This window comes from Vipera berus, assembly GCF_964194415.1.
Source record: "Vipera berus genome assembly, chromosome: 4".
NCBI classification, from domain to species: Eukaryota; Metazoa; Chordata; class Lepidosauria; order Squamata; family Viperidae; genus Vipera; species Vipera berus.
In genome coordinates, this window is record NC_138206.1 from 111,667,566 (window position 1) to 111,690,652 (window position 23,087).

General features: G+C 38.3%; 1 protein-coding gene across 2 annotated transcripts in view; it reads left to right on the plus strand.

Annotated features, from left to right (window-relative positions):
• DACH1 (dachshund family transcription factor 1) overlaps positions 1 to 23,087 on the plus strand; it is a 362,459-nt gene that overhangs the window by 237,530 nt on the left and 101,842 nt on the right. For both annotated transcript variants that reach the window (XM_081326850.1, XM_081326851.1), the window contains exons 4-5: positions 10,314 to 10,486; positions 19,435 to 19,570. In XM_081326850.1, the coding sequence (XP_081182976.1) occupies positions 10,314 to 10,486; positions 19,435 to 19,570 (309 nt within the window). The remainder of the gene's footprint in view (positions 1 to 10,313; positions 10,487 to 19,434; positions 19,571 to 23,087) is intronic.

Below are 23,087 nucleotides of genomic sequence, written 5' to 3' on the forward strand. Positions count from 1 at the left end.
TTTAATCTACCTTTCCCTCTTGGCAGTTGATTATGTTTTGAATTTATGCCTTTTGTAGATCTGTAAGCTATCTTTCTTATGGAAATTAATCCTTTTAGAAGATTTGTGCTCTCATTTTCAAACACTAATACGGGCATTCAAGTGTCCCATTATTCGGGACCAGATGTTTTTTTATCTAGTGATATTTACTTCAAAACCCCAAGCTAAATGCTATCATAGATTAAATTTGGGGCAGAGGACAACTCATTATTCCAGAAAAAAAGAGTTAGAATTTTGCAATAAAATTGCAGCCCATGGCATAATAGGGAGTTGTTTATAATGGAAACACCTTGTAAGGTTTTGGATGGGGGAATTCACAAAAGGAAGTATTTTCTGGACATTGCAAGGTGGAATCTGGATTTCCTGTTGCTCAGAACCACAATATAAAGAACAATCTATTATAAGTTGTCAGTGGGATCAAAAACAACAAAATCACCACCTATATGTTCAAACTTCAAACCTTTTTTTAAAAAAATTTTGGACACGTGGTCACTGATGCTATCTTTGACTTTTTTTTTTAACCTGCCACAGATGTTCCTACTCTGAATGCTTAGCTCTCTGGATGTAATAAAAGCCAGAGCCCATAAACAATTTATTATATAAATTGCATTAAAGGTTAAAATTGCTTGCCTTTTTCTTCTAAACACTTCTTGTTGTGACGCATAACTGTTTGAAGATTCCTAAGTTCAGTAACATTTCCTCTGGGGAAAAGAAATAAGATTAATAAAATAGATTATGATTGGTCTGTGGGGTCTGGCTTTTAACTATGTTTAAAATCTAAATTTAAACATCCTCAGCATGTAATCATAAGTGAAAAGTAAGAAACACAGAAATTTGACTATTCAAAAAAAAGATTTATCTTCATTCAGTAAGTGAATCTTCATATTCTTCAAATTTTGAAAATTCTCTGCAAAATAAAGATCTCTGCCTGAGCATAAATGTTTATCCCATTTAGGAAGCACAAAAATTCAAAAAAGGGATGTTCTCCGCTGCAATTTCTTACATAAATCAAAGTAGAAATAAGACACATTTTACAATTCAATTTAAGTTCCCACTGAGACAATAATGTTGCAAGCTGTGCATTTTGCAAAGTAATATAGTAATGTCTAGTTTGCATTTTTTAAAAACCAAATTAATCACACTTTATTGAATATGTTGCAGCAAACCTAAAATTCATCTATTATTAAAAAAATCTGCAACAAACACAAACTATATTTTATACATAAAGGACAAACTCATTTATTCATTAGGATAAAACACTGGGCGCTTGCATTCTGTAACTATGAAAGAAATGACATTTGCTACCTCTAGAATTTTGAATATTTAAACACATCCTATACAAAAACGGCTGCTTGAAAAATGTTTCTAATAATATATTGTGTTAATAGTCCAACAGATGACTGGTGAAATCAAGGAAAAGTAAATGCAAGGCTTTCCCCATAAAACAGAAAGGATTGCCAGATGCTATTTACTGATCAAGAACAATAAACGCAAATCACATGCATACCCAAATTATTGCAATGTTTATTGATTGTGGTTGCCATCTGTCTATTTTGCATGATTTTTTTTTCAGGGACATGCACATTCAAAAGTGCATTTTCCTCAAAAGGCATGGCACAACCAATTGGACAAGGTATGTTTTGTCCAAATAAATGGGAATATATCTTTATTAAAAAAAATACTCTGAGTTTACAGGGTTTGCACTTCCATGTTTTTGTGGAAAAGAAGGTGTTTAATATTAATTAAATAAATAAATAACTGAATAAATAATACACTTGGTGTCATGATCGAGGTGCCAGATTAAAACTGGGGGACTATGAGTTCTAGTCCTGCCTTAGGCACAAAGCTGTGATCTTGGGCCAATCACTCTCTCTCAGCCTTAAGAAGGAGGCAATAGCAAACCAGAAACATTTGACCCTCTTGGTGTTTGATATCTTAGGATGTCAGCATCTGAAGGTTAGGTAAAATTGTAATTTTTGAACCAAAATGCTTAAAGACAAGTCAGCCAAGATTGTCAATGTTTTAATTTTTATGTAATTAAAATTATTAAAATAATAAAGTCCATTTTCCCATGCTGCTGTCCTATTGGATCAAGAGAAATAAGAGATTGCTGGTGAATAAATCACTTTTATTACCGAAACCCAGTGATCTCTTTCATAACTAAGGAGGGGCAAAACTTGGTCATATTCTCCATCTTCACTATGTCCTGAAACTCTGCTTATAACTTGAAGTCTAATAATTTTCTATGTATATTGTCAGTGTGTGTCTTAGCAGAAGAAGCCAAGATATTCATTGATATAAAGGTTGGATGCTTTAGTTTTACATTAGAATTTGGCCCAGTGAATCCTAAGTGATAAGTTGAGTTCTTGGAAGAAAGACACATCCTTGGACTGTCTTACTCTACCGTATCTGCGCAAATGTCCACATGGGGGCTTTGAAGCTCATAAATTGTGCATAATGCATGTTTAAAAGATGCAGGATTAGGATCAAGTGGTCATTATCTTTTTGATTCACATACTTGTCTATGTATGCTTCTACATATCAGCTCAGTTATGGCTTTCAGTTTACCATTGACAGTGCAATGCTCTTGATCTTCCTTCTTTCTTCTCCTTCACTTTTCCTGAACTGTGGTACCTCACTTTTTTTTTAAAAAAAAAAAATAAAGTCTAGCACAGTAAGTTGTAGTTAATTAGCCATAGAACTAAAAGCTTAACATTGTTTCCTTGCAACCAGAGCAGAAGAGAAGGGATGGATGAGTGCAAGACCCAAACACTTTTCAGCTTAACACAAAATTATAGTTTAACGTTTGAACAAAGCCATATTTTATCTCTCAGAAATCCAGAATCTTAGGGTGTGGAAATCAATTTATATTTCCTAAAATAAAAATAAGGGTTACAATCCAATAATCTAATGCAGTGAAATTTTGTTCTAATGGACTTATTGGGAAGGAAGATATCGGTAGTTCACAAATTTTCAATAAATCAGAAAATTATTATTATTATTAATAATATTTCTATACCGCCCTTCTCCCGAAGGACTCAGGGCGGTGAACAGGGCAAGAATACCTTGTCAAGTGATTTATGATATGTTCATTGCAGGATGACATGACACAAATTAGGCAAATCACTATGGAAATTTGGTCCATTAAATAAAAAAGTCAGTTGGATTTTTATTTATATCATAGCAACCAAGAAATCCAAAATGGTAGGAAGACTTACAATTATGTCTATTTCCCCACTCTAAATACATGGAAGATTGCCTTTTAAATGGATAGCTATTGAATATATTTCAAGCAAATTACACAGATATCCATGGAATTAACCCTGCTGAAATTTCTCCTCTAGATATATGCAACAAATAAATGGACTTTGAGCTACAATCCAAAGTGTCCGTGCGATTCTAGGAATTCTACAGGAAGCAAACCACACACAAAAAAATCTCTGAATGCAGAAATATCCAGGATATGATTAATTTTTAGTTAATTGTTACTTTACTATTACAAGTCACATATCCCTTTATCTTGCCACAGATTGATTGCCAAATAGATGGAATAGTTGATATTCTCTGTTAAGTATGGAGAACTCCGTGCTCTCTTTGAATGCTATCATAATTCTTCACTTAGACTGCCTGATCTAAGTAAGATTCCTCACCAGTCAGAGGATCTGGCAGCTGAGTCTAAAGACTCAGATGAGAAGGAGGGGCCTAGAGTGACACTGGAGTCTGAGAAAGGCTCTGAGGAGCACCAAGACTCACAGTCAGATGAGGTGCCCAGCCCCTCTATTCACGCTCCGGCAGAGGCACAGCAGATTTGGGATCCTGAGTTTGGCAACAATGAGCAACAGCTGTGGCCAATCCCGGATATGGAGATGCACAGAGAGGAGAGGTGAACAAGACAGAGGAAGGCAGTGGGGTGGTTCCAGAGGCAAAGGAAAAGTCCTGTACCTGCACAATTTAAGTTTTTTTTTTTACGTCTGTTGAAAATTTTACAGGGTCAGCATGTTTTCATACCCAGGTCTGCTATGTAAGCTCTTTGAAAATATTTGTTAACTTCTGAAGACTTCGAGTTGAAAAAAAAACTCCTGAGAATATCTTGGACAGCCAAGGAAACAAAGCAATGGATGTTGAACAAATCAGCCCAGAATTCTCCCTCAAGGCATAAATGACCAATCTCGTATTATGCTACTTCAGACATATTTTTGCAAAAACCTGACTCTCTGGAAAAAGAGAGTGCTGGAAAAGATAGAAGGAAAGAGAAGAAGAGGCTGGTCAGTAGAAAGGTGCATGGGTTCTGTATTGTATGTGATTATCAACACTGTGGAAAGTAAGAACGCGTGTCAGCTCCTTTTGACAGCTGACAGCCGCACACGCGGTTTCCGTTGCAGCTCCGCACGCAGCTACAGTTGACAGCTGAGCTTGACAGCTGCACACATGGTCCATGCGGATTGGTAAGAGCTGAAATGGCGGGAAGTATTCTAAGGCAGGGATTGGCCAGCCACCCGCCGGCATCCCTATATAAGGGGAGATGCGTCCCCTTGTTGTTCGTTCCTGTGAGGCAAATAAACAACTGTTGTGTTAAGCCTGCTGTCCTCCTTCTTACTGGGAACCCGCCGCGAACACTACAGGTTCTGTTATAGTGGGTGTACCATTGGGAGAAGTGGTCAGGAACAGATCATGATGTAGAAAATGTATCTTTGTGGTTGCTAGGAGTTGAATATGTCTAGTTGGATCAAAGAAGTCTAGAGAAATAAGAAATAGGATAAAAATGGGTATTAAAAGTCATGACTTGTAAGGAGCTGTAGTTCCACATCTATTTTTTGGGAAATAATTTCAAGGCATATGACTTGCAATGTACAAGGTTTCCTGCAACTCATCAGCTGTGATTAGTGATACACTAGGATGTGAGAACTATTACCGCTACCATATAGTTGTTTGAACATCCATCTGGTCACAAAATGCTTCCCTTTCATTTATGGCAAGTGCTGGAGACCTCCAAAACAAACGTAAATGCAATTGGTTTCTAATATGTCAATCTTTCTTGATATCTGCCCTTCAGGTGTTTCTGAAGTCAGGGCGTTCCTCTAATATGTATTTTTCAGTACAGTCAGGCTTTGTGTTAAATAGAAAGATCTTACAGCATTAAAAAGGGTTAGTCTCTCTCTTTCCATATGGTAACAGAATGGCTAATGCTTAAGCTTTATCCCAAAGAAGTGAAGTGGAATATATATTGACATTTTCAGGAAAGAGAACCAAATGTTTGATTTGGATGATTATACTGAAGAGGATCCATCATTTATTGAAGCACCAAAGTGATTATCTTTCAGCAGATGGATTGCAGGCAATTTTGTCGTAGATGATAATCACACACAAAAACGGAATATGATCTCAAAGACCAAAACTGGGATTATGGTTGTGTTAAGTGACCCAGAAGTGCTGAAACTACCTGTCATGTTTCATGCAGGAATTTCTCCATGACAAATAGAGCTCATATAATGTATGTATGTATATATATATATATATATATATATATATATATATATATATATATATATATATATATATATGTATGTATGTATGTATGTATGTATGTATGTATGTATGTATGTATGTATGTATGTATGTATGTATATATGTATATAAAGGTATGAATTCTAGCTCATTTAACCCTCATGACATGAACCTGACTTGGGAAGTCTCTTGAAATTTCAGTTGGTATAAAATACAATCCCAGGATTGCTAATTGCTGCAAGGTGTTGCAATCCTACTTATGCCAAACATTTTATCCTGTTGCCAAAATGTCAAGTTGGACATAGTAATTCAAGTGTTGACTTGCCTCTTAAAGTCCTAAAATATCTTGGAACTTGGCTATTGAAAGACTCTTTGTTCAGATGTCAAGATCAGCAGAAGATCTGTCAAAAGCGAGGGTGCTTTCTAGCAAATCTAGAAGGATCTCTCTTGTGGTCTCTTCGTGTTTATGGGATGCTCTTTATGTAGGGATGCATTTTGACCCTGTTCTTTTTGCTTTCAGGAAATGTGTACAGATCTATTTTGCCAGACTTTCGATGGTTATTATTTTATTTACTTACTATTTGTGTTTTAACTCTTTTTTTAAGTCTGTCTCTCTCTCTTGGCTTAAACAGCAAGCTGTACTGTATCTGTTCTTCAAATCCTCTAACAAATAAATATAGAAAGCACATTAAAAAGAAAAAAAAGACATGCATTCTGGTCACACTACTAGACATTCTGGTCTAGAAATAGAGCATCAGAGGAAAAGTGCAAAGAAGAGATCGTAAAAAATGGGCAAAGAGCCTAGTGAACTTTCTGCATATCTGAAGTGCAGGCTTATTTCCACAGTCCAGAAGTCTTTGGAGGGAATGAGAGTGGAAGCAGTTAGAACTTCAACCAAAACATACTAGACCAACCTTGAAGATTAACCTGGCTAAAGCTAGTGTATAGGAAGGCTTCTGACTTGGGCCTGAGTTTTGATCTAGTTCAGGGGTAGGCAACCACGGCTCTTTTATGACTTGTGGACTTCAATTCCCAGAATTCCTGAGCCAGCCATGCTGAGGAGAAAGGGAGAGGTTTCCAAGCTGAGCCATACTGGCTGAGGAATTCTGGGAGTTGAAGTCCACAAGTCATAAAAGAGCCAAGGTTGCCTACTCCTGATCTAGTTAGATTATGAACAACCTTTTCTGAAGACAAGGGGGAAAGTTTAAAAGTACTACTGAGGAAAAACAAAGTCATCCCAGGTGAATATTATTTCATTATGATAACTTCTTATTTTTCTCCCAAAGTTTAAGCTAAGCATTACAAAATTGTCAAGATTGTTGATTAACCAAATGGTAGTTTGGTTGTTTTTTTAAAAAAGTATCATGTATATCAGAGGTCGCCAAACCCAGTTTGTGGACCAGTATCAGGCCAGTAACCGGTCCACACAAACAAGGAAGGCCCCATCCACAGGATGCAGGCAGCACACAAAACCACGCCCCCTCCCATCTGTGGAAAAACCTCTCTCCACGTAACCGGTCCCTGGTGCCCAAAAGGTTGGGGACCTCTGATGTATATCATGAATTGATGAGTTTTTCATTTGTAGCTTCCTTGATTAAAGATATGCAACTTTGAGTAGAACAAAGGCATTGTTATTCAATTCTATCTGTCCCTTAACTGTTGGGAATCCATTGATCTTGTAACATTTTTCACCTTAATTTATTACCTGAAGTAGTTAAAATATCAACAAAAAATGTAAATCTCATGCATACTGAGATTTCCAAGGACACGATTATTCCATTTTAAATAATAGATAATAAAGTTGTGTTAGGATCCAATCTGGGTCAGTCACTGGGACTAGTGGCTAGAGAGAAGTTCCATGAAGATGAGCTCCAGAAGGAGCTTGGAAGACAAAAACCTCTAGTCCTGGTGATTGACCCAGATTTGATCCTGCAGCATTATGCTGGGACATGTATATTCGCCTTCATTCGTGAAAGTTGTGTTAACTACAGATGTACATATTGGGAAGTCAAAGTGAAGCTGATTCTCAGTCAAATAGACAGTTTGGGGGTGGGGAGAGGGTGTCTGTTAATCTCCATTTCTGTTATTGTCAGTTTCAGAGAATGTCATTTCAGCAACATTATTACACCAATGAAGTAGATTGTGTCATTTATACCATTTTATGCCATTGGTTTAATGACACCATTCTGATAATGCTGTGGATAAAAAAGCAATATCAGCCGTGGCATCCAGAAGACATTGCAGTGAAGTTTCGTGCTATCTAACGGATTTTAGTGGATTGGCAATGACGGTTATTTAAGTCAGTTGGTGTAGAAATTTCCTTTATTATAGATGTTTTGGGGCTTTCCAAAAGGCTGGAAGTGGCTTGGTCCATCCACATGTAAATGGATTTCTTCCAGTCTTTGTGAATAAAGGATGGGTGTTTTTTTCAGAAGATATTGCCATATAACAGAGCTGAATAAATTTGGGCCTAGGTAATTCTACAGTATGATTACCTATGCAAGCAATATTGTACTGACAACTAGTGGCAAATTATAGACATTAACAAGTCTACATTAACAAGTCAAAGGCAGGAAGGGGAGCTAAGCCTAGATGTAAATAGAAGAAGCTGTTACCTAAATTAGATAAGCCACGGCAAAGCAAGCATGTATATTTATTATGTATGAGATTTGCAAGTCTGCTTTAAAGATATGCAATAGTTAATTGTTCACTCCATTAGTAGAGAAAATGATTTTAAATATAAACTGAATTAGGATATTTATTTACTGATATTATTTGTATATTAAGTACTTTGCACAGTGAGTACTGAGCTTAAAATACTAACATAAATTGAAGTTAACCAAATGATTGCGTTAATGAGTTTTCATTCTGTTTTTCTATTTACAGCTTCAATTTTGTGTATGTATCTTCCAGATTAACTATCATTTAACTCATTATAGTGATCCAGGAAATGGTGCATGGGAGTTGCCTGGAAGATAAAGAAAATAAAGACAAAACCAAACTAATAATTAGTTTAAAAAATCTGTTCAGTGTGTTTCTCATACTCATATCTTATTTTTTTTTTAAAAAAAAATTAGATTCCTGAATATAAGATGAGAAATCTTGTTTTCTCTTAGATTCAGTCCGTTCCAATTTCAGTCCATTCCAAAATTAAGCTCTTTGTTATTCCCTCACTGCATTTAAAAATGTAGGATTGAATTTTCACGAGGCTAATTTTTGGGTTTGTGCTTGAATTGAAGTGACAGGTAGAAGTCTCTCTGTGTGTGTGTGTGTGTGTTTGTGTGTGTGTAAGTATTTATTTGAGAGGTTTTTTTTTGCTTTTCTCACAGTGATACAAAAGAGCTTGAAATGATCATAGAATCATCAACAATGCAAGCAGTGCTATGAATTTTGCCATATTTTTCTGCTAATAAATTATGATAATTTTTTCTATAAATTAAAATGTTCATCATTAATAATGATGACAGTCGTAATCATCATATTTATATCGCATCTTTGTTTTGGACAAATCGGCACGATGGCAAAAAGGCTTATGTGTACACAGCTCATGTCTCAGATGATGATAAGGGTAGTTTGCAGCATCATGGCTGTGCAGGGCTTCACAAAAGTACCTTGTAACAAATAGGAGCTCAGGATGCCACTATAGGGCATTGCATGGCAAAACAACCAGACACAAAGACAGTTTTTCCCACCCCATGCCATCACTCAGCTAAACCCCTAATTCCCTCAGCCCTCTCTTATGCTAAGGATATCTATCCACGTAGTAGGGCTGTATTGCTATTATCCTTCTCATCTTTCCTATAACCTATTCCTATTGGTATCTTATGGCTGTCACCTTGTTGGTTTTATCTTATGATTGTATCTTATGATTTATGATAGATTTCTTGCTTGTATGTACACTGAGAGCTTATGCACTAGAGAAAAATTCCTTGTGTGTCCAATCACACTTGGCCAATAATGTATTATTAGTTATTCATTATTTGTTAGCAATTTAGTTATGTTTAAGGGGAGTTAAAGTGCGATAGATGTGTGTGTTTTTTAGTTAGCATATTTTAGTTTAAGTTTGTAAAGTTTATACCCTGTATTCAGCCCTGGGAAGTCGGGGGGGGGGGAGGAGGGGGGAAGGGTAAGGGAGGGCAAGGGGGAGGGGAGGGGGAGGGAGGGAGTTTATGTTTTTAAAAATGTATTGTAAAACTTTTCAATTAAAAAAAGAATATTCTATCTATTTTCTATTTTCTGTTCTGTTCTGTTCTATTCTATTCTATTCTATTCTATTCTATTCTGTTCTGTTCTGTTCTGTTCTGTTCTGTTCTACTCTAAGTCTATTCTACTCTACTCTGCTCTACTCTAAAGGTTATTCTGTTCTATTCATTTCAAATTGTCCTCACAAAGTTTTCCTAGAGAGTCTTGAATGAACCACTGAAGAAAGCTTCTGCTGTTGCTCATTATTTTTAGGGAGATATGTTACATTCTGTCTTTGTCATCAAAGTGGCAGGTTAAACCATATCATATGCCTTATTCCAGAGGAATCAATTTTCTCAGATAAGCTGGCTCCTATTTCTCTCCAAACTCCTGGAAATAATTCCTGTCTAACATATTATACTGTGATGCTGATGGGTAGGATGTTGCCTTGCTAAGGAACAATTGAGTCAAGCTTTATCTGGTAGGTCCTGAATTGACCGTGGTTTCATGCTCAAAACTGTTTGCACCCTTCAGTATTTGATACATCATAAACTTTTATTTTTGCTTCCCTCCCACACTCTCCCCAGGCCTTGAGCTACCTTTCATGATGATGCCCCATCCGCTTATTCCGGTCAGCCTGCCCCCAGCATCCGTCACAATGGCTATGAATCAGATGAACCACCTTACCACAATTGCAAACATGGCCGCCGCAGCACAAGTACAGGGCCCTCCCTCCCGAATGGAGACATCTGTGATTAAGGTAGGTATGGCCTTGGTGTGCTCTCCAATGTACTGGTAGCCTTTTCAGCCCTCTCCTTCTCGATATGTGTCTTTTGTTCCTAAAGGATCTTTTGCAATCTGAAACAAATTATATGAAATTAAAAACCCCTTTCGTTCAGACTCAGATATTGAAATATGGAAGTGGGCATGGCTGTGGGAGTTGTTCCTGCAGCTCAAAATGTGGGACCAATTAGTGTGGGAACAAGCTTCAGAGAACTAGTGAAAGTCCCCCATTCTTTAGAAAGGACACCAGGACTTTATCATGGCAGCTAATTGCTTGGCTGCAAACAGAAGTGTCACAACCGGCTAGAATGATGGCTAAATGAGAAATGTGGATTGTGAGTCTAGGTGCAGATGTCATAACATCCAGAAAAGTACAGAGGCAGGACTTCATCATATTTTAAATTCCTTCCTTCCTTCCTTCCTTCCTTCCTTCCTTCCTTCCTTCCTTCCTTCCTTCCTTCCTTCCTTCCTTCCTTCCTTCTTCCCTCATTGACTTGGTAGCATTAGGTGATTAGCATCATGTTCTGTCATGGAAATGCTCCCAAGAATACATGCAGAAAAAAAATAGATACATGTATAGTAGTAAGGTGTCATTAGCATTTTCTGTTCTGCTTGATGCGCAGGTAAATTTCATTCTTTAGATACCTATGAGAATGGGAATTTATAGGAAATACATTTTACCTATGCCAGTGTAACAAAATATATTTACTTTCTGTCAAATGCCCTAAAATTTAAGTTATAGGGATATAGAGAGCCATTCCCAAGGGTACTAACAACATGTCAATTTTGGATAATCAATTAATCAATCAATTAATTAATTGGTAGGTTGGTGGCTGGCTGGCTGGCTGGCTGGCTGGCCTATTCATTCACTCACTCAGTCAGTCAGTCAGGTAGAGTGAATAATAATTACCTTTATTTTTCAAGCCATACTGTCTCTGAAGACTATTTTGATTTAAAAACCTGAGGCCTTCTAAAAATTGGACTTTCATAATCTGCCTGGAAAGAGAATTCTAGAATACATACAGCCTGCACAAAGCTTTCAAGACTGATTTCTATTGTTTGATGTGTGTGTGTGTGTGTGTGTATATACAGTATATATATGTATTTTTTATTGCTAACAAAGAATTAAAGGGAGACTGATATGCATTTCAAACTTATTTGTTCTCATCAGTCAGCCATACCCTTCTGAGATTCCAACTTGGGCCGATTGCACCTTAGGCAATTGTTCTAACCCTTAGGCCACTGGCTCTTTCTCGCTTTGTTAGCTGAGAAGCAAGGGAGATATGTGTTAAGTGTTTGTTAAGTATTTAGATTACCTTGCTAGGCCCCAAACATGGGACAAATCTTATTTCCTGTTTCAGCCTAACCCAAGGCCATCAACAGGCAGTAGTCACAGCAGTGACAGCTCGTATTTGTGTATATATATATTTTTGGATTGCTAACAAAGAATGAAAGGGAGACTGATATACATTTCAAACTTATTTGTTTGGGGCCTAGCAAGGTAATCTAAATACTTAACAAACACTTAACACATATCTCCCTTGCTTCTCAGCTAAAAAGCGAGAAAGAGCCAGTGGCCTAAAGGTTAGAACAATTGCCTAAGGTGCAATCGGCCCAGGTTCGAATCTCAGAAGGATATGGCTGACTGATGAGAACAAATCAGTAAGAGAATTTTGAGCTTTGACTTTCTACTACTTTACCAAACCATTCATATTCTGGGACCAACAGAAAGAATAACATTTCAACGGGTCTCTATTTTCTATCATAGTAGGTTATAAGAGTTTCTAAGATGAAATCAGCCTCAGTGGGAAAGTTGATCTTTAGGTCCTTCTCAGCTCAGATTTCTTGCTGGCCATTCCGTGCTGTTCACCAAGTGGTTTTGTGGCAGTGCATTATCCGAACATTTGCAGATGACAACTTGCTATTTAGCAGGGCTTCATTTTCCGCAGATAAGAAGCTAAAATTCCTGTGGAAGCAAATCTTTCTCTTTCTATTTTTAACCTTTTCAAAAAGAACGAAGCAAACGAAATAATGAAGTCTAATCAAGAAGAGTAAGATAAGAAAACCGGGTTCTTTTTTCTTTTTAAACTTTACAATTCTACATTCTGCAATTAATCAATACCCTTTGGGGAATTAGATAAATATTAGATAGCTGTTTTGCAATCGAGATGTGAGGAATGGAGATCTCAGGAATAAGAGATCCCAGAGCCAAATTTACATATATCTGTTATTGTCTATCATTGTAAGGAAGAATACAAAAATAAATGAAAAATACAAAGAGGAAGAAACAATTACAGATGCTTAACAATAACCAAATTCTGTCCGTTGAAGAAGAGATACTTCTTGTAGAAATGAAAACTCCTAGCTGCACATTTCTGGAAAAAAGATCAAGAGTCAAACCATAACTCAGCTTTAAAAGTGAAGCTGGGGTGTCCTCTTCTTAACAAATGTGAAAAATGGAAATTAAACCTTAAGAAAGGGACCACTGTTGAGTATTCCTGGTCAAGGGGATTGCCAGCTTTCCAGCCATTGACCAAAATGTTTCATGTTTGGAACAAAGTTGTAGACATTTCTATATATTCAAGTTCCAGGATGTTATGGGTTGCAAGTCTTTAACTTTCAGAGGACCAACGATGAAACAGAACAAGGTTATCTCAAGCTGTAAAGTAAAACTGTACTAAGCCTTTGGCTAGTAACAAGGTACATTGCTCTTTTCTTCAGTTTTAATTTCTTGGCATTTTTTTTCCTGGATTTGGCCAGTATCCTTCTACCTTGCCAGGTGACAAAGGTGCAGGCTGCTTGCCTTTACTGAAGTTGCTGCTATTTGTCCTGGGTTACGTAAATCAAGGGTTACGAATTATTAAGCATTACTAATCAAAGGGACACGGTGGCTCAGTGGGTTAGGACACTGAGCTTGTTGATCAGAAGGTCGGCAGTTTGGCGGGTCGAATCCTGAGTGCCGTGTAACAAGTGTAACAAGTGTTACTCATCCCAGCTTCTGCCAACGTAGCAGTTCAAAAGCACGTAAAAATGCAAGTAGAAAAATAGGGATCACTACGGTGGGAAGGTAACAGCGTTCTGTGCGCCTTTGGTGTCTAGTCATGCAGGCCACATGACCACGGAGACGTCCTCGGACAAGCGCTGGCTCTTCAGCTTTGAAACGGAGATGAGCACTGGCCCCTATAGTCGGAAACGACTAGCACACATGTGCAGGGGAACCTTTACCTTTACCTTTAATCAAGAAGAGAAGCAATCTAGAACTAAGGAGGAATTTCCTGATGGTGAGAACAATTATTCAGTGGAACGGCTTGCCTTCAGAAGTTGAGGGTGCTCCATCACTGGAGGCTTTCAAGGAGACCCATTTGTACAGGATCTCCTGCTTGAGGGGGGAGGTTGGACTAGATGACCTCCAAAGCCCCTTTTAACTGTTATTCTGTGATTCTGTTAAATGCTGCTTGCAGATATAAACTGTCCATTTATGGCAAATCTAAGAATTGGAGTAGGAGACAAGCAGGTCTAAAAATAATTATGAGCTCTTTGTTAATTTGTTTATTATATTTATATCTTCCCTTTGCTAAAGGAGTTCAAGACAGAGTTGATAAATCAATTCATTTTTCAGCAGATTTATAGCAGCTTTTTGAAGTAATGTGCATCGCTGTAAAGGACAGTCAACTAAATTTAAGCAAAACAGTTATTCTTTCTCCTACTTGTCCAGAAGAGGCTCTGCTAATTTGTTACAAGAAATGCAATCGGGTGTTCTATAACAGTTTATAGAATTACCGTAAGCTTTTTAGACAAATGTTTATCAGATACCAACATCTCTCCCTCTCTTAATGATGTACATATATACACTGATATAACTTTGCAAAAAAAAGTTTTTTGATTTAATATTGTTTCTGGTATTTTATTTTGCTGAAAGATGCATTTTTATTAAACACCTTGGAAAATTACCATATTAAAACATCACTTGATCAACTATTATTGTAGTTCAGAATTCTGGCTTGATTTTTTTTTAATGATATGTACAATTGCGCCCTCAGTCAAATTGCCCCCCCCAAAAAAAAATAATGCTCGTTGAGCCAACCCTGTAGCTTAATTCTAGTACTTTTTTCTTCTGCTGCTCCTCTTGTATCTTGGCCTGAGTTTCTTCGATATATATATGTTAAGTGTTTGTTAAGTATTTAGAGTACCTTGCTTAAGGCCCCAAACATGGGACAAATCTTATTTCCTTCTTTCAGCCTAACCCAAGGCCATCCTGGTAAACCCCAAACCCTTAGTCCAGGCCGGCCTGTTCAAATAGCCAGGTTTTCAGGTCACGGCGAAAAGAGCGAAGGTCAGGAGCCATCCGGAGCTCTACAGGCAGCTGATTCCAAAGGGCAGGCACGGCCACAGAGAATGCTCTCCCCCTGGGGGCAGCCAGCCGGCACTCCCTGACCAACGGCACCCTGAGGAGGCCCTCTCTGTGCGAGCGCACAGGACGAAGGGAAGTTGACGCCGGCAGCAGGTGTTCCCTTAAATAATACGGACCCATGCCATTTAGGGCTTTATAGGTCATCACCAGCACCTTGAATCTCACCCGGAGGGCAATTGGGAGCCAATGCAGCTCGCGGAGAAGAGGTGTCACATGAAAGTATCGGAAGACCCCCATCACAACTTGCGTGGCTGCATTCTGCACCAGCTGAAGCCTCCGAGTGGTCCTGAAGGGCAGCCCCATGTAGAGAGCATTGTAGTAGTCTATTCGAGAGGTCACGAGAGCATGAGTGACTGTACGTAGGGCATCTCGGTCCAGATAGGGCTGCAACTGGTGCACCAGGGGAACCTGGGCAAAAGCCCCCCTGGCCACAGCTCCTATATGATTTTCCAAACTGAGCTGTGAGTCAAGGAGGACACCCAAGTTACAAGCCCTATCTACGGGGGGCAACACCTCACCCCCCATAGTTAAAGATGGAATAGGCTGGATTTCCCAAGATGCCGGTATGTACAACCACTCGGTCTTGTCGGGATTAAGTCAAAGCCTGTTCCTCCCCATCCAGACCTGAACCACCTCCAGGCAGCGGGACATCACATCGAGGGCATCACTGGGTTGGTTTGGGGTGGAAATGAAAAGCTGGGTATCATCAGCATACTGATGATACTCTACCCCAAAACCACAGGGTGCATAAAAAAAACACTCAAGAAATGTAATATATATAATATAATATATACAACATAATATATATAATATACTGGTGTGAACTGGCTGAATCCCACCACTGTACATAACCCTCACTGAAAACATTTTTAAAAATCCTAACCCTAACCCCAACCCTAATCCTAACCCCACAGATTTTTTAAAAATAAACAAATAAGCAATTTCCTTTCAAAAATATAACTTCTTCTGACAATTTTTTGTTTTGGCGGGGGATTCTATTTGTGTTGGACCAAAAGAGTTGAAACTCTTGTATTTCCTCTTGACCTCTTCCACAGATTCTTTCCTTTTCATTCGGTGGAAAGTAATATTTAGAAAACGTTAGGCTCAGCATGTTCAATTTTGCCAAACGTTTGTTAGAGATTGAATAAAACCTGATATCTTGTGAGGGTGAATTCTGACTGAGCTGGGAGATCTCTTTCTGGTTGTTACAATGTCAGAGAACCTAGGTAGTTCTCAACTTACAACAGTACATTTCGTGACCGTTCAAATTTACAACTGCATTGAAAAATGTGACTTATGACCGTTTTTCACATTTACAATCTTTTCCAGCATCCCCGTGATCATGTGATCAAAATTCAGATGCTTGGCAACTGGCTCCTATTTATAACCGTTGCTGTGGCCCAAGGTCACGTGATCCCTTTTTGCAGCCCTCTGACAAGCAAAGTCAATGGGGAAGCCAGATTCATTGAACAACTGGGTTACTAACTTATGAATTGCAGTGATTCACTTAACGAATTTGCCAAGAAAGGTTGTAAAATGGGGCAACAAAACTCACTTAATAAATATCTTACTTAACAATGTACACTTTGGGTTCAACTGTGGTCGTAAGTTGAGAACTACCTGTAAATTTTCTTCTCTGTAGATGTTTGTATTAAGAGAATGGTACTGTTGAAGGAAAAGTCTTCATCATGGTTCAATTCAAGCCAGGAATAAACAATATGGCGACTGCTTTAGAAAGAAGGTTGCAGTTTATTGAAGAGGAGAGCCAGACAGGAATATGGCTCTGGAAGAAAAGAGAGTGAGCACATGTAGGGAGTGGGTTTTTATATCCTCTGGAGCCTTTTGCTTGGAGTTGTTCCTGTGGCATGAACTTTGACCTGTGCCTTTCTGTTATTCTGATGGTAGTGGGTTAATCCTATTATGTCCTAAGGGTCATATCCTTTTTCCCTGTGGCTGTGGCTGATGACTCTTAGATTTTTGGTGTGAGGGGTTGTTGATTCTAGAGCTCTTTCTTTCTAATCCCAGTTTCCTGACTCCAGTCTTTCTGACAAGATTATCACATCTGCAATTCTGCAGACTTGGTTTCTGTTTGGGACAGAGAGACTTGGGGGAGGGGTTGGTTTCTGCTTTTAAAATCCTTTAGGGAAATATATTCCGCCTTTTAAATATTTCCAAAAATATTTCTTTCTCTGGGGGGAAGGTGGGCTGACTTCCCACAGTACTATCCAGGTGGAAACTGAGAGGCAAAATTCTACCTTCAGAATTATCCTAACGTGGATTTCCTTTATCAAGTTATTATTCAGCTATGTAAATTTCCCCCTGCATTCTGAAAGCATGCAGCCTTATCGGGCTTAGAATTAATTCCTAATGAGAAAATGAACATAGCATAAGGGTAGAGCTTTGCTTTACTGTTTTCCTGGCTAACCTCAGAAGCCTGAAAACCATCCCAGAAGAAGACACTGGCAAACCACTCTCATAACACTGCCAAGAAAACTGTATGGATGCTGTCAGCAGGAAACTGAGTTCAGCTCAGGAGCACCATAGCTTTTTACCTTATTAAATAATACGAGGAGCAACTTTCTGTAAGTTCAGCTCAGTTGCAAAATATTCTTTCTCCTTAAGAAAGCAACATCCAGTGTTATTGGACATAGAATTACATCTATATTAATTGTACAGATTATGTGATTATAACCTATAATCAATTTTAAAGTTATCGTGTGACAAATGATGCATCTCCAAGTCTCAAACAGTAGAGATATTTAATAATAAATACTCCATAATCAAGGTAGGAATGAACACTTTTGTATCGTGAAGCTATTGTCATGTACAGTGCACAGATCTGAATTTTTGCTTTTGTATGTTAGAAGATTGGTGTATGGGTAGTTCCTATGATCAATCCCCTCTTTTCCATGTACTGTATATTTAACATAGGTTTTTAGATAATGTGCAATGGGGCTCTTTCAACTCTATGATGCCACCTAAACTCAATACAAAATCCAATCCAACATTGAGTGATCAAAAAATAAGGGTGATGCTTTTGATGGAATTCATTAAAAGCGTTTAATTAGCATGGACTACAGTAATCCAATCCACAGCTGCAAAAAAACATAGTTTGAGGCAATTCCAGCAATTTATAGCCCTGGTTCTAACACTGCTTTATAGATATTTGTGAATTCAGATCCTGTAATGACAAGATAAATAAAAACATTCACTGGAAGAGATCTCTTTTAATGTAGCATTCAGGCACAGATAATGTGATGGATTCCTCAAGAGCCCATTTTATGATCCCCATGGGCTATGTGACTTTTGCTCCTATGGCTCCCCAGCTCTGCTTCCGAGTTCCCAATGCCCGCCTTGTCTTTTGTCGGCTGACCATGATCATGTTACAGAAAAGTTTATGTTGAAGAGATACTTGGCAATAGTGTTCACTCATTATTTCTTTCTACCCTTGCAATTTATCCTGCCACAAGGACGGCAGAAATACTGAATGGGAACAAGGTAAAGCAAAGGGAGGAAACCCACATCGCTTACTTGCCTTTGGTGAAAATTTTAAGTTACAGTCAACCACCAACAAGATGGACAGATTTTCGGATTGTGTTTTGGCCCAATGGAATCAAGAATATTGGATAGCAGGAGGGAATTTGTGGGTAGCCCAAACTGCTTCTCAACAATTAGAATTGATTTTTAGGAGGAAGAAAGGAAGGAAGGAAGGAAGGAAGGAAGGAAGGAAGGAAGGAAGGAAGGATGAAAGAAAGAAAGAAAGAAAGAAAGAAAGAAAGAAAGAAAGAAAGAAAGAAAGAAAGAAAGAAAGAAAGAAAGAAAGAAAAGGAAGGAAGGAAGGAAGGAGAGAAAGATAGACTATAGAGAGAGAGAGAAAAGAAAGAAAGGAAGGAAAGAAAGAAAAAGAAAGAAAGAGAAAGAAAGAAAGGAAGGAAGAAAGAAAGAAAGAAAGAAAGAAAGAAAGAAAGAAAGAAAGAAAGAAAGAAAGAAAGAAAGAAAGAAACATTTGATGTAATCTGATGTCCTGGACACATATAATAAAGATAGAAATAAGTATGTTAAATCAAAAGCTCTGTGTCTTAAAATATTTTATTAGCCTATTTATGTTTGGTGAGGTGTAAGTGAGAAAAATATCCCATTAAATCAAGGGTGTCAAACTGCCAGCCCGCAAGCCGGACACATCATCCGGAAGCCGCGCCCACCCCATTGCCAGCAATGGCAAAACTGTCCCGATACGTTATGCGATGTCACGTGATGTCACGAGTTTGACACGTCTGCATTAAATTGTCCCTGTTAACTTAGTTTTTGAGTTCCTGCCCTGCTTTCCGTGTAACATGGTTTGTTTGCTCCATCATATCCACTTGAGTTTTGAGAAACAGAAATTACATGAAAATGAAAAACTTGGTTAAGCTTGGTAATCCCAACATTCAGTGAGATGGCGTCTGCAATATTTAGACAACTTTAAGAGGTTCTTTCTTTTTAACTGTTCTTTGTTTTGTCTTGATGATTTACAGGAACGAGTTCCAGACAGTCCTTCTCCTGCTCCATCTCTCGAAGACGGTCGAAGGCCTGGTAGCCATCCATCCTCACATCGTAGCAGCAGCGTATCCAGTTCCCCTGCCCGAACCGAAAGTTCTTCAGACAGAATCCGTAGGTCGCTGGGTATTTCCTTTTTACCACCACTGTTTCAAATCCCTGTAATGATAAATCTGCCCTTCATCCTCCCCATGAAACAGTGTGAAGCCAATTCAAACCCTTTTGTTGGGCTACGCCAATCAGTATCCACTCATTTTTTTTCCTCACTCCTCCAAGGAGAGAATGGAGAGAGACGTGTAGTGGCCTGTCTCCTAACCTCTTGAACACCACCCCATTCCACACATAAAGGATGACACTTCCACCCATGTTGGGGGTAAGCCTTTGTCCAGTGATTTTGCAACCTAAAAACAAAAATCGAGAGAACTCTGAGGTAGGAAACGATATGAGAGAAAATTAATCGCAAAAAAGGTGAACAAAATTACTGAAATCCTCTCCTATTTTTACAAGCTTCCTCACTACGAATTTTTTCCTGTACTTAAAGGCCCAGGTGAACTGGAAAGGGTATGTGGTCATGTGGTGGGAATTATGGCATCAGGCTGTTAACCGCTGTATGTCGCCGTAGTGTCTGTGTGGAAGACGAAGAGATGTAAGTTCTCAACCAGACGTATGGAAAAGGGATGGGCAACAGGCTGCCAGACAAAAGCGGAGCAGTAAGGTCTACTTTGAACCAAGGAAGCCATTTTGCCCCAGAACAGCAGCAGTTCAAAACAAAACACCCATTTTGCTTGTTGTTTCAATTAAACCAGAACAGAGTTGACTCATCTCCTTGAAACAGACACCATCGTGAGACCAATCAGGGTCAAAAGTCAGTTGTGAAGCAAAACAAAACAATGATGGGCAAAAGGGCTTTTGCTTTTCTCAGCAAAAAAAACCACAAAAACCTTTGTATTTGTAGTCTCAAATGTCGGGTGTGCCATAAGCTGATACTACAAGCTTGTTTTAGGTTAGTCCAGTCGTGATTTATGAGCCAGGTTTGATCCAAGTTCTCAATTCCTTTTCATTTTTATAGCTCTAGAAAAGAAAAGTGGAGACAACACTAATCTGAGTATGTTTGTTTGTTGTTGTTGTTGTTTTTTTAAAAAAACTAGCATTGCTGCTGCTGTATTTGGCTAGCAGATATAAACAAAATCCTTTTTTATCTTTATTTGTGCTGCATGCCATTGTACATCTCAGTTGGACTTCAGAAACCATTGCTTAACATAGGGAAATCTTTTATTTTTCTTCTGTAAAAAGGATATGAACACTGGGGGACTTTGTGCCTGCCCATTTATATAAGGTTTCACCTTGTCCCATTTTTTTTAAATAAATCCATAACATTCTCAAGTTTGCTCTTTGCTCTATTTTCCCCCCCCCCAGTTCTCTGAAAGTGAAATGAATACCCTGTGACATGCACTTTAATATGTTCCTTGAGTTTGGGCATTAGTGTTATTGTGTAAAGAAAGGCCATGTATTGTAGACTTTGGAAATTGAGGAAGTGGTGCTTATGGTAAGTAGAGCATTAAAAAGAAAGTTCAGGTTATGCATAAATGCATCACTTGCTTTCTTACCACTTTCTTACTATTTAAGGCAATTTGTTTGATCTGCAGTGACATGCTTACATACGCGAGGCACAAAGCAATAGATGTTGTCATGAAGTGATAATAGTTATGTAAAGAAGGGAGCAAGGGAGAAGCTGTAAATTGCACGTCTGTCCCATTTCTTATGGAACGTGTTTTAATTCATTTCACATCTTCTTATAGAGAGATACATTTTGCTAGGGACTTTTTGGTTTTCCAAAATGTCTTTAGTGCTTCTGAAATACTGCAAAGGATAGGCAAGAGGGGACTGGAGGCTAAAACATGAAGAATGATTACAGGAATTGGGTAGGTCTAGTTTAATGAAGAGAAGGATGAGGGATGACATGATAGCAGTGTTCCAATAGCTCAGGGGCTGCCCCAAAGAAGAGGGAGTCAAGCTATTCTCCAAGGCACCTGAAGGCAGGACAAGAAGCAATAGATGGAAACTAACCAAAGAGAGAAGCAACCTGGAACTAAGGAGAAAATTCCTGACAGTGAGAACAATCAATCAGTGGAACAACCTGCCTCCAGAAGTGGTGAATGCTCCAACACTGGAAGTTTTTAAGAAAAGATTGGACAACCATTTATCTGAAATGATATAGGGTTTCCTGCCTGAGCAGGGGATTGGACTAAAAGACATCCAAGGTTCCTTCCAACACTCTTATTCCATTATTCTGCTAAGAAAGGAGTTGCTACTACCCAGAAGATTAATAAGTGTCTTTCCTGTCAAAGATCAATCCTACATTTCTGATGGATGATACACTCAGGATGCTTGAGCAGTTTTTTATTTATTCTAACTTTTTTTTGTAGACTACCCTCAAGAGTGCGAAGATAGTGCTGTATCCAAATATTACAAATATTACAAACAATTCGTAGTAACAATAATTTATTAAATTGAAGGCAACTTTCGGTGACTCGGGGTGACTCACAACAAACCAAGAAATTACAATCAAATCAATAAAACATTAATGATAAAAGATGGCAAGTGCCATAAATGGAGTTTGAATGTTTTTGTAGCCCCAAAAAAGTGAGCTGTTTTAATGAAGCTTCTTCATCATGGTCTTTGATTCACAACTGGGAGTTTTATTTCTGATTAATAAGCTCCTGGGATACGAAACATGTCCAGGAGAAATCTACTGTCCATGATCACTACCTAGAATGCAAATCTAAAATAACTTAAATGTTTAACTAACTTGTGCTGCTGTTGCCTATCTTTTTATATGTAGAGGAGCAATTCCTGCTTCCTTAACTATGTGTATAAATCAAGTTGCAGCCTTCACAGTGAGGTAGAAAAGATAATGGAGATGAGATGATAGAAGGACACACATAAGGTGGAAGGTGGGAGCTTCCCCAGCTATTCCTGTATTTTACAGGGTCAGTTAACTTATTCAGTCTTCATATGTTTGGTGGGGGGAAAAGCAATTTGCAAATCCTGTCATTTCTTTTTAAAGGAAGAAGCAAAATGCTTGGTCAGTTTTGTTTTAAGTGAATAAACTCATTCTGTACAAAATTATATGTCTGTACACTAACAGTTGAATCTAAGTCATACTCCATTTCCAACAAGGAGAAAATGTCCACCTTTGTCTAGTGTTGCAGTGTAAACCGTAACATCCAATTTACAAAAGGCCAAGCACTTTTATATGTCCCTAAACAAACAAAAAATAGCAGAGATCAATAACATTTATTCAATTATTTTATGGAGCAAATGTAGGGATGTCGATTGAGGAATCAGTCCTCTGGTCTTTAAAAGGGATGTTTAGAGTGCGGTTTTGTGGGACTGAGTATGGTTGCTTCTGAACTGAGCTACAGCTATGCTGAAGGCAGAGCTCTTGAGTGTTAAGAACCAACTGTCATGAAAAGATTGAGCAGGTTGTTCTCTTGGCTTAGAGCAAAAAGGAAGAACTTCTTTGTGTCTTCCAAGCTATTATTTAAAGCACAAGAAGGGTAGGTGGAAAATGAAAAATAGAAGGAGTAAATATGAAGCAGAAAGAAAGAAAAGAGAGAGAGAGAGAGAG